The sequence below is a fragment of the Condylura cristata genome, unplaced genomic scaffold (assembly GCF_000260355.1).
Source record: "Condylura cristata isolate star-nosed mole 26May11 unplaced genomic scaffold, ConCri1.0 scaffold00028, whole genome shotgun sequence".
In the NCBI taxonomy this organism is placed as follows: Eukaryota; Metazoa; Chordata; class Mammalia; order Eulipotyphla; family Talpidae; genus Condylura; species Condylura cristata.
Genome location: NW_004567129.1, coordinates 27,002,680 through 27,014,918, shown reverse-complemented (window position 1 = coordinate 27,014,918; position 12,239 = coordinate 27,002,680). Strand labels below are relative to the sequence as shown.

The 12,239-nt window shown below is 37.7% G+C and overlaps 1 protein-coding gene and 1 long non-coding RNA gene across 3 annotated transcripts; both read left to right on the top strand.

Moving 5' to 3' along the window:
- Positions 1–1,680: 1,680 nt before the first annotated feature.
- Positions 1,681–5,088, top strand: LOC105854177. Of its 2 annotated transcripts, none has more exons than XR_001145878.1 (3): positions 1,681–1,767; positions 2,995–3,270; positions 5,007–5,088. It is a non-coding gene; the product is annotated as an uncharacterized LOC105854177 (long non-coding RNA). The 2 variants fall into 2 exon arrangements; XR_001145877.1 differs by having other exon boundaries at positions 1,687–1,767; positions 3,031–3,270.
- Positions 5,012–8,200, top strand: LOC105854172 (zinc finger protein 420). The gene has a single exon (XM_012730541.1). It carries the CDS (start codon positions 5,084–5,086, stop codon positions 6,926–6,928), a length of 1,845 nt encoding a protein of 614 aa, XP_012585995.1. The 5' UTR covers positions 5,012–5,083; the 3' UTR covers positions 6,929–8,200.
- The last annotated feature ends 4,039 nt before the right edge of the window (positions 8,201–12,239 follow it).

The window sequence follows — 12,239 nt, the reverse complement described above, 5'->3', positions numbered from 1 at the left end:
GACAGGGTAGACCAGGGCATGTCACTAACAATTTAAATGAACACAGTGCATTACAGCAAATACATTCTCTTATTTCTGTTTTGCACTTGAATATTACATTTTAAGAACTTGGCATTTTATCTTGGATAAGTTTCTACCTGTTATTGGAAAGTAGTGCAGGAAAAACCTGTGGTTTTTCTAAGAAAATTTGTTTTTCCTTGAAAGTGAGGGATGGGGCATGTATCAATTTAAAGTTTAATAAGTGATCTTGCACATGATGATTACTTTCTTCTTTAGACTCTCTTCAGATCACTAGAATACAACAGTCTCTTGTCCCTTTGCTCCTCTTTTCTCTGAAAGCTTCATGAAATTATTCATTGGTACACTCCCTTGCAGGTTCCAACTCCTGTGAACAAAAGCTCTCTGACTTGAGAAGAAAGCCAGGACTTTTTACCATGATCACCTAAGGAATCCCCCCTATTTGTCACTGATTCTCCCTGTTAGGCTTCTATGACATGACTTTCCATTTTCAAAAGAAAGAGGGACTCTTCCTTTCCCCCAGTGACAATCTATATATGAATTTGATATTATCCTTTCTAGCTTTTTTTATTTTGTATTTAGACTTATATCATGACTTCCATTCTTAAACAGTGATGTGTTCATTCATTCAAACTATGTTTACTGAGGGCCAGTTCTGAGGCAAGAACTATCATTTATAACTGATGTCAGTTGTTTTCTAGATTGAGGAATGTGATCATTTCATAATCTTTACAAACACCAGATCATCTGGTATACCTGAAAGTAATGTACTATATGTTAGTTAAAAAGACATGTCAGGGTCCTCCCTGGTGGCTCAGCAGGTTAAAGTACAACACTAAGGAGCTAAAGCCATTCCAGCATGAGTTTGATCCCTACCCTGGAGGTGACCCACATGGTGCAGCAGACCCACACACTGCTCCCCTCAGCAGTGTACTTCGTTGATCTGCCTGTTCTGCTCCCCACTCTGTCTCTTGTGAATCCTCTCACGTGCCCCTGCACCTCTGGCCTGTACCCCAGTTCTGTAAGCATAAATAAATAAATATTTAAAAAAAAAAGACATGTCAACCATCAAGAATATTCTGTACTTAAATAATTAAAAGTAGATTTGCACCTACCCCTGGTATCTGTCGATTTGTGGATAAGAAGTGGGATAACATTCTTGTGATTACTGTGAGTTTAAGTATTTGGGAGTATTTCTACCTTTAGAAATAATGATCCTTTAGTCATTATCATTATTGTTTGTGTCACTTAATAGATACCTACTTCACAAAAGATACATTGAATGTTCCTTATCCCCTAAGACAGCATAGAAGGTCTTAGAATGTTCACATTGGTCAGTCTTTTCATGTAATATGTTAGCATTGTCTGGCATTGTAGTGGTTTTCTTTTTGACTCCCCAAATAAGTATTATTTCTGTCTTGTGATGACAATGTTTGCTGATAGACTTGCTTATCTCATTAGCCTTTTGTTTGTACACAATTTCTCTTCCAGTATAACTTCCTCTGGTATCTTTTTACTTAGGGTGAAGTACATTTGGCAAAGCTTATTGTTAGTAAATGCTGTTTTTATTATTGTTGTTACAAAATAATCTGGTTTCTCTTTCATTCTTGCCTGATAATTTAACTGTGTCGTGAATTGTGTAATGACTGTTATTTTTTCCTCAGCACTCTGAAGAAACTGTTCTACTGTCTTCTGGCTTCTGTTGTTGCTCTTGAGAAGTCTGCCACCTGTGTCATTGTTGTTCCTTTTGTAAGTAACCTGTATTTTCTTTCCAACTGCTTTTAAGGACTTCCGTCTCTTAAGAGTTTGTTTTATTTCTAGATGTATGATAGCTCTCTTCCCTAGATTTTATTTTTCTTCTTACTTCTACATCATCACCTTTGAATGGTTTGGTTTTCATGTATTTCAACCACCTATATGTATCATGCAGAAATGCATGATAGGGAATAGGCCTATTGGCATGCTTATGTAATGAGAATTATTCATAACATTTTTTTTCTGCTTTTCATTGAATATAGGCCAAGATTGAAGTGTTCCTTGTTATTTCTTTTGAGAGCAGGTGTTTGTCCTCTAATTTCTGGCTTATTGTTCACCCAAGGCCTTTTCTCTTGAAATTTTTTAGATCCTTAGGTACAGATGTAGCTAATTGGGCCACAAATGCCCAGCAGTAGCAGCAGCTTCAAAATTTGTTACCTTTCTAATTTCTGGTTCTTTCTGCATTGAAGCTCTTACTCTAAATGTGGTGAGCTTTTAGATTTACTTCTAAATGTGGTGTGTTTGTCATGTGTCATCCCACATTTACTGGTGTTATTCAGGAAATCTGATGCATTTACCTAGCAAGTGTATCCACCATCACAGTCATAATATGCAACAGTTCCTTCACATTCTCAAATTACCTCATGCTGTCCCTTTTTTGTCAAAACAGGTGCTGACCTATTCTCCATCCCTAGAGTTTTACCTTTCCCAGAATGTCATATTAATGACATAGATAGTCTTTGGGGTCTTTTTTCTCTTAGTAAAATATATTTAAGATTTACCCATATGGTTGCATGAATCAGTAGTTTGTTCTATAGATTGCTAAGTAATATTCCACTGTATGGAAATACCAAAGTTTTGTTGATTGATTCATATTTTTGAGAAGCAGCGGAGTTTTCAGTTTTTAGCAGTTGTGAATTAAGTTGCTATATTGTGGTGTACAGATGTCTGTCCAGACAGAAGTGTAAGTACCTGTGAATATGACTGCCAGATTATATGCTAACTGTATGTTTAACTTTATTAGAAACAACCAAATTTTTTTTAATCATGGTTGTACTGTTTTATATTCCCATTAGCAGTGTTTGAGGCTTTTTGTGTCTGTTATATTTTCATTAACATACTCATTATTTATTAGAATTCCTGGAATTTTATCACTCCTGACGACTTCCCTTACTTTCAATAATTGCTTTCTTCTCTCCAATATCCCCAACATTCCATAAGACTACAGAAAGTTTGCATTATATCTTTGACCTATAGCAGTGCCTGAGAAATGATAAAGCTATTCTTCTGGGATGAACAAATAGAATTGGCCTTGGATAGAAGAAAAAAAGATGTCATAAGAGAAGACATGAAACAGGGCATAAAGAAACAAAACAGACTGGGAAATAAACAAAAAGCAGCTTGCTATCTTGGTTGAAAAGGATAAGGAGGACTAACGAAGATAACCATGACTAGCATACTAGGAAGCACTATGCAAGAGACAAGGCCAATGGAGAGGTATATTTTTAATTTTTCCATTTTACCTTCGATTGACTAGGTATGAGTTTTTGTTTCCATCTGTAAGAAGTTGGGAGAAGCCACAGATAAGTTCATTTCGTGCATCTACCCAACGGTGAGGTGTGTGTCACTGCACAGGGACAGCAGAAGAGTATTTAGATAGACTGTGGTGTGTTGTGTGTCACTTACCGCGGTGATAGGTACATGGCTTGAGCCCTTGAAGACCTGTTTCATGTTGTGAGTTTTCTCCTGTGTCTCATTTGTCTTGTACCCTCTTTCTCCCTGTTATCTTTTGGTTAAACACTAGACATTGTAAACAAGAAATTACCAAGGTAATTTGAAACCTTAGCTAATATGCCACATCTTCATTGAAGCTTTACGTATGGCAGTCTTGAATGACCTTTATCCACATTTCTTAACCTTTATCCAACTCATTTTTTAGCTGATTCAGGCTTCAGGCTCTGCCAGCCTGGTCGAATGTTTCTCTGTGAGTTTCTCACTGTCATCCTCCGAGTAACCAGCCCAAAGCACGGTTACTCTATGTGCTCCCTATTCTCCAATTGTCACCCGAGCACAATGAAGTGGTTCAAATTACTGCTGAGTTTCTCTATCTCACTTGCTTTTTCTAGAACTGTATGATTCCCCTAGCTGGCCCCAAATGTAGTTTGTTTCTCCTGAGTTTCCACATTTTTCAACTTTTAGTCCACCCTTATTCCAAAATTAACTTTTCATTGCCTCGATCAAGTGCTTTTTATATTTTGTCCAGTTTGTTTTTAATTGTCCTCATCAGTAAGATTGCTCTAAATGACTTAGTCTTCTGTCACCAGAAATGGATGCTTAAGATTCAGGAATTGAGAATTAAGTTGAAATTGGAAGAATGATAAAAGTTAGTTTGTATAGAATATTTCATGCAGAGTAGTCCAAAGACATGGAGTAGGCACTTGCCAGCAGCAAGCTGAAACTGGCTTTGTGGCTTTTTTCTCATTAACAGAAGAAATGTAGTATACTTGGCAAATAGCAAAACTGAGAATTGGGAAATAAGATAAGTAAACCATGGAGGGCTTTGTCAATGTCATTTGGATTTCATTCAAAGTTTAATTTGGAAGATATTGAAAAGTTTTAGCTAAGATAGGAAATCACTATGAGAATCTGAAATCAGAATCACTTGGTAGGAAATATTAACACTGGAGAGCCAGGCTATTTTCCTGAGTCAGTAAATTCAGTCAGCCTGATGTGACATCCTCAGTTTTAATCAGTCTTCCCCAATTTTGATCCCCACTAAGTCTGAGAACCACTGACTTAAAATTTTTTAAAACATTTTCCATTATCTTCTTAGTAAATATATTTTCATTGTTCTCTGATTTTTCAGTGCTCTTCCTATGTTAATATATAAAGGTAATTTTAAGCTAATATTTTTTCAGAATCTAGTTAGGAACACAGTCCTATATCACAAGTCAGTTTAGTGGGTTTTGACAAGTATGTCAAAGTCTTCCCAAGAGAAAGAGGGAGAGAGAAAGAACTAGAATACAATAGAAAACAGAATAGATATTGATTTGTGATACTGTATATTATAATAGGTTATAATATGAAAGGTAAGTAGTTATAGATCATAATAAGTAATTGAAAGATACTAGCCAGCTATTTCTTATGGGTGGTATTTCCCCATATTCTTTTTCTAGTATGGAGTTCTACATCTGACATGACAACAGAAACCTTTGATGTTCTCTGTCTTTCAGACTTGCCTTCAAAGTGTGCAAATAAGAATTCATCTTCAAAAAAGGACACTTACAAAATAGAATTATTCCAATGGGAAATGAGTGACAGCCTTGAAAACTGTGATCTTGAGAAGTCCAGTTGCAGAGATTATTTGGAAGTCAAAAGCGTACTGGAAAATCAGGAATATTTCAGGCACGGAATGATCATATATGAAAAAATGTCCATTTTCAACCAGCATAATTATTTAGCTCAACATCCCAGGTGTCATTCGACTGAGAAACCCTATAAATGTAAGGAATGTGGGAAAGCCTTCAGACGAGCCTCACACCTAACTCAACACCAGAGTATTCATACTGGTGAAAAGCCCTATGAATGTCAGCAATGTGGAAAGGCCTTCAGTCGTGACTCACAGCTGAGTCTTCATCAGAGACTGCACACTGGTGAGAAGCCCTATGCATGCAAGGAATGTGGGAAGGCCTTTACTCAGAGCTCACAACTTATTTTACACCATAGAATTCATACTGGTGAAAAACCATATAAATGTGAAGAATGTGGGAAAGCTTTTATTCGTAGCTCACAACTCACCCGGCATCAAAAAGTCCATACTGGTGAGAAACCATATGAATGTAAAGAATGTGGGAAGGCCTTCACTCAGAACTCTCAACTAACTTTGCACCAGAGACTTCACACTGGTGAGAAACTCTATGAATGTAAAGAATGTAGAAAGGTCTTTACTCAGCTCTCACAACTTATTCTGCATAAGAGAATTCATACTGGTGAAAAACCCTATGAATGCAAGGAATGTGGGAAAGCTTTTATTTGTGGCTCACAACTTTCTCAGCATCAGAAAATTCATAATGGGGAAAAGCCCTATGAATGTAAAGAATGTGGGAAGGCCTTTATTCGTGGCTCATTACTTATGCAACATCAAAGGATCCACACTGGTGAAAAACCCTACAAATGTGAAGAATGTGGGAAGGCCTTCATCCGTGGCTCACAACTTACTCAACACCAGAGAATTCATACTAACGAGAAACCCTATGAATGCAAGGAGTGTGGAAAGACCTTTAGTCATGGCTCACAACTTACTCAGCATCAAAGAATTCACACTGGTGAGAAACCCTATCAATGTAAGGAATGTGGGAAGGCCTTTAATCGTGGCTCACTCCTCACTCGACATCAGAGAATCCATACAGGTGAGAAACCCTATGAGTGTAAGGAGTGTGGAAAGACCTTTAGTCGTGGCTCAGAACTTACTCAACATGAGAGAATTCACACTGGTGAGAAACCCTATGAATGTAAGGAGTGTGGGAAATCTTTTATCCGTGGTTCCCAGCTTACTCAACATCAGAGAATCCATACTGGTGAGAAACCCTACGAATGTAAAGAATGTAGAATGGCCTTTACTCAGAGTTCACATCTTTCTCAACATCAAAGACTTCATACTGGTGAGAAACCCTATGTATGTAATGAATGTGGGAAGGCCTTTGCTCGTGGCTTACTGCTCATACAGCACCAGAGAATTCATACAGGTGAGAAACCCTATCAGTGTAAAGAATGTGGGAAGGCCTTTATTCGTGGCTCACAGCTTACTCAACATCAGCGAATTCACACTGGCGAAAAACCCTATGAATGCAAAGAATGTGGGAAGGCCTTTAGTCACGGCTCTCAACTTACCCTACATCAGAGAATCCACACTGGTGAGAAGCCCTATGAATGCAAAGAATGTAGAAAGGCCTTTACTCAGAGCTCACATCTTTCTCGACATCAGAGGGTTCATACTGGTGAGAAACCTTATCAATGTAAGGAATGTGGGAAGGCCTTTACTCGTGGTTCACAACTAACTCAACATCAGAAAATTCATATCAGTGAAAAATCTTTCGAATATAAAGCATGTGGGATAGATTTTAGTCATGGTTCACAGTTATTTGAGTCTCTGTGATTGAGGTAAAGAGTCTTCCCTGTTCATTAATCCTGTATCAAAATTCTTTTATGAATATGGGAGTACATTTGCCTCGTAAATGCCAGGATTGATGAATTTATGTGAGAGAAAGATATTGTTATTCATGTAGAAAACATTGCTGGAAACAGATTTACCAATAGAGAATAGTTCTATTAGTATAGTAAAGATAGGAAGACCTTAGCCATAGCATATGTTTTTGTAACATTATCTTCATTCTACCATTTGCTTTCATTCATCATAATTAACCTCTGCTTTGGTTTAATCATTTGTAAGGTAGGCCTAAGAATAATACTTTCTTTAGTAGCTTCTTGGGAGTATTATGTGAATTATTACATGTAAAGCCTTAGTGCCTTGAACACAGCATTTCACAAATATTAGCTATCACTATTATTAGTGTTATTTTAGTTTAGTTTTTTTTTTTTTTGCATGAGAGACAAATACTTAGGAGTGTAAGGAATATTAAGGAATCTTTCATTAACATTTAACCTCAAGTATTTAAGTGGGAGAGGGCACTGTATGCTATAAAATATAAGAAAGCTTTCATTCAGATACCATCCCATATACTATAAAAGGAAAGTCATGCTGTAAAAAGAATTCTGTAGATTTTAATAAGTGAGATGAAGAGATACGAAGTGATCATCACATAGTTCAGAAAACTTGTATTTTCTACCATCTCTGGCCACAATTCAAGATTATTTAGAAATGACAAAAATGGATAGCCAAATCTTTCCACAAGACAATTTTTAGAAATAGACACATACAACTTTTAGATTAAAATAAATCAGAATTTAAATTAAAAATTACAATCAACATTACAGACCACTTTGCCATTAAAAAATGATAAGCATGTGTCAGAGGCTATTTCCCTACCCAAGATCCATTTTCTCCTGTTAGTCACAGAAATCTTCGCTGAAAGACTGCCATGGCCTACTTTGTAGGGCAACAAGATGGAAGCATGTTTCTATGAGTAGGGCATTTAAGGAAACTTTTTTTCTCTCAGAGCTTCTTTTTTGCCCCTATCTACAATGTGGACATTTAATCTGCAGCATGGGCAGTTTTATGAGGACTGTGAGAACAATATTAAGGGTGGTGGGGCAGAAGTGCAGAATGAGTCTGCACCCGAGCTGGTATGCAACAGCCATACCAACTCCGGTCTGTCCGTCTCGTGTAGTTCTTCGTACAAAATTAAAATAAACGTATTTGTTCATGCTGTTGTTGTTATTGATGCTACAAATTATTAAGTATATTAACTTCTTTTTTTAAGATTATTTATTTGTGCATACAGAGCCGAGGTACAGGACAGAGGCTCAGGGGCGGTGAGAGGCTTCATCAGAGAAAGAGTGGGGAGCAGAACAGGCAGATCGACGAAGTACACTGCTGAGGGGAGCAGTGGGCGGGTCAGGAAAGGTCTGCCGTGCCATGTGGCCACCTCGGACAGGCAGGAATCGAACTCATGCGGAAGCGGCTTTAGATTCTCAGTGCTGTGTTTTAACCCACTGGGCCACCAGGGAGGAACTAAGTATATTAACTTTTATACCTGGAAGTGGAGTGCTCTGGGGAAAGGGAACGTCAAATGTGTCACTAATTTTGGGCCAAAGAAGATCTACCTTTGAGAACTCCTTGATTTTATAGGCAGGACATTTTGTCAGAGTCACACACCATCTACAAGGTCAACATTGTGGCAGTTAAAGCAGTGATGTTAGGGGAGATGGTAGGAATGAGTCTGAAAGTGTTGAAAGTTTCTTGCTGCTTTCTGTAATGTCATACAAAAAGAGATGACTTTAGGGTAAAGTTAGCAACAAGCTACTAGCAGAGATTGAAAGTGATGTTGTCTTTTGTTAAGACATGCACAATTCAGATTTATGGTAAATTGCATAATTTTGAAATATGGGGATTCAAAATACCAAACTGATTCTCTACCCTTAACTTAAGGCACATACAGTAATTTAAAATGACAGTGTAACCCAGAAGCGAGACCCCTTCCTATCTACATAAAGGCAGTGAGTTTGCCAGCAAAGATGAATTTAAAATGCTTTCCCCATCCAAACCTGTTGTTCTAAAATTAGTTATATAGAGAAAGTGCTTATTCCTTTTATCTTAGTTGTTTTGGGATATATCAACAAGTAATTCTGTTCAGAGGAGAAGGATAGTAAATTGTAGCATGTTTGATTGTAGTGTTGAGAGGGCAGTCATTCAAAAGGAGTTGATAGGGGTACGTCAGCTTAGGGTACTATATGAAATAGAATGATCAGGGTAGACTGGAAAAGGGAAGATCTGAATCATGATTTCAATATGAAGGAGTAAGTGGCCAACCAAGAAAAGTGCATTCCAGGCAGAGAAAGGTAATTTTACCCAGGAAGATAAATATAAAAACCACATGTCATGAAAATAGATGTGCATACCTACAATGTAATAGCTCTTATTACATTTGCTTTTAAATATATATGTGTATATACATACATACATATATATTGCATATTCCATTTTAAATTGCCTTTCTGCTTCACCCACATATTTTGGCAATCATTCCAATTTCAACTGCTGCGTAACCAGCACCCCAAACTTGGCTTAATGTGCAGTGGCCATTTATTTAGCTCACACATCTACAAAAGTTAGGCAGGTGTTGGCAGCAATACTTCATTTCATATACCAGTAGATTGGGTGGCTTGAAAGCTAGGGGTGTCTTGATGGCTGAAAGTTGGAATCATCTGAAAACACAGTTGGTTACTATCTGGCAGTTCATTCTGGCTGTCAGCTGGACCTCGGGTGTTCAGCCAGAACACCTATAGGTGATACCTATATGTGGCACTTAGCATGGTGAGTCGGGTACCAACAGTATCCCCAAGGTGAAAGTACATGTAATGTCATGATCTGACCTCAGAAATCAAATCACTTGCACTGTATCCCATTTGTGGAAACAGTCCCAGCTCAATGAAGGAAGTGTCACCTAATAAGGAGAGCTTGTAAATTGAGCTATCTCCGAAAAAGACAATCTTCCACAAAGATGCTTTCATGCCTAGCCATGTGGTCAAGTAATCCCACCTCTCTCATTTTCTACTGGTTTAGACAGTTAAATCTCAATGGGAAAATGTCACATCATCAGAGCACAGGTGGTGAGTAGTTTTGGAAAATACACTGTCCATGTATGGAGTTTCCTTATTTTTATGTTGGTATATTTATAAGTGTATATTGCTCTTTTGTTGATATACCATTATTTTGGCAAAGTGCTAAAATTCTCACATCTCCCTTACAAGACAACCAGGTAGGTACTTAATTTACCATTCTCTCTTATTAACTTTGCCTAAGTAAAACATCAGAGGTGATATGTAATTTCCCTTTCATTTGTTCAAGACCTAATTTCCATAAGAGGGCAGCAGTAAATACCAAAGCATTACTAATTACCATTAATATACTTAATGTGGCTGTTAAAAGATAAATTATTTCTAATTCTGTTCTGAGATGGAATATAAAGAAATACTGAAATATGGTAAGAGAGTATAAGAAGTAAAAGAACTTGGGAGTAAGCTAAGGGTGAGTATCGCCAGAAGGATAAATTTTCAAGGTGAGCCCCTCATCTTTCAGTCTGAGGTTCAAGCTTCATAGATTTAATTTCAGCCCCAAAGGCCGGTGGAGAATTTGGGTGGGTGCCTGGGCGAGAGCAAGCAGAGAACAAATCTTTGACACATAATCAAGTTACAACTGGTAGAACTGAGGTACAGAGGCCAAGCTTGGAAGACACACTGGCTGTGCTGAGAGGGCCATGGGTAACCTCCAGGGCAGAGGCGAATCTCAGTGGGTATGAGGCCTCTTGGAGGCATCAGAGGCCATTGTGGTTCAAGGACAACAGTGTCAGGCAGTGCCCGTGGGCCTTGCCTGAACTGCACAGTTGTCAAGGCTCTAATGTGCTCCTTGGGTCCGTGGATGGGGCAGGGCACCACTCTGTTAAATAGCCTCACAAGAACAAGAAAGGATGAAACAACACAGCAGGACCAATAAGGTCTACTGAAAGCTGAGTAGTGTGTTCACATAGGGAGACAATGGGCAGAAGTCAGATCATTAGAGCCTGGCAGGTGCTGAAATTCAGTTTGGAGCAGAGACAATGAAGTGGTAACAGGCCAACAGTGGATAAATAGAAAGAAAATAGAAAGTTTCAGTCAGAAAAAACTCAAGTTGACTGAAAAAAAGGAGACATGCACACACAGGTATTTCACAGAAGAGGACATGTAAATGATCAATAAATAGAAGTTGCTCGAATTTGTAGCCAGAAAATGTGAGCCAGAACTACACTGAGATACCCTCTCCCCAATATCACTCAATATTGATCATCAAATAAAGCTGACAAGTCTAAAAAAAGCTGACAAATATCAAACATTGGTGAGGAGTTAGAAAAACGGTAATCTGTAGATGAGAATGAAAATATATAATTACGTTGGAGAAATAGGGCGTATTCATTGGAAAGAAGTAAAAGCCCAGTAACAGTGTACAAAATATTCAGTGTATAGGTATATAATAAATATATCCCCTACAGAAAACTGACTCAAATATACCAGGGCATAAATACAAGTCCTGTTTTATTTTGATCTTAGATCTAACATATATGTGTGTGGATATGTATATATACATATATATATACATGCACAAATATATGAGTAAATACATAAATAATAAGACATACGCGTATATATTGAGACTGTGTGACACAATGACAGCAGAATACACACTCTTTTAAGCACTCAAAAACAATTCACCAAGATAGACAATATACTGGTCATGAAACAACAACAAAACAAAAGGGATTGAAATCACAGAGTATGTTCCCTGATCATCATGGAATCAAACTAGAATCACCCATACAGGAAAAAACTAGAGACACTTGGAAATTAAGTGACACATTCTAAGCAACCCATGCATCAAAGAAGTCTCCAAGGATATAAAAAATTTACTGAACTGAATAAAAATGAAAGTACACAAAATATTAAAATAATACCAAAAACTTAAGACAATGTAGCTGTCCCTGGGCAGTGAAAATTAAACAAACTATGGTGTACCCATACCACGGAATGGTACTCATTAGGCAATCAATCAATCAATTAATCAATCAATGATACCTAGAACAAGTTGGAGGAATCTCCAGGGAATTATGCTGAGTGAAACAAAGCCAATCTCAACCGGGTATATATTGCATTACTCCGTTTCTATGACATGTTTAAAATGTAAAATGTGGGGCCTCCCTAGGGACATGGGGGTTAAGTTTCAGTGCTGTCATCACTACTGCTTGAGTTCAACCCCC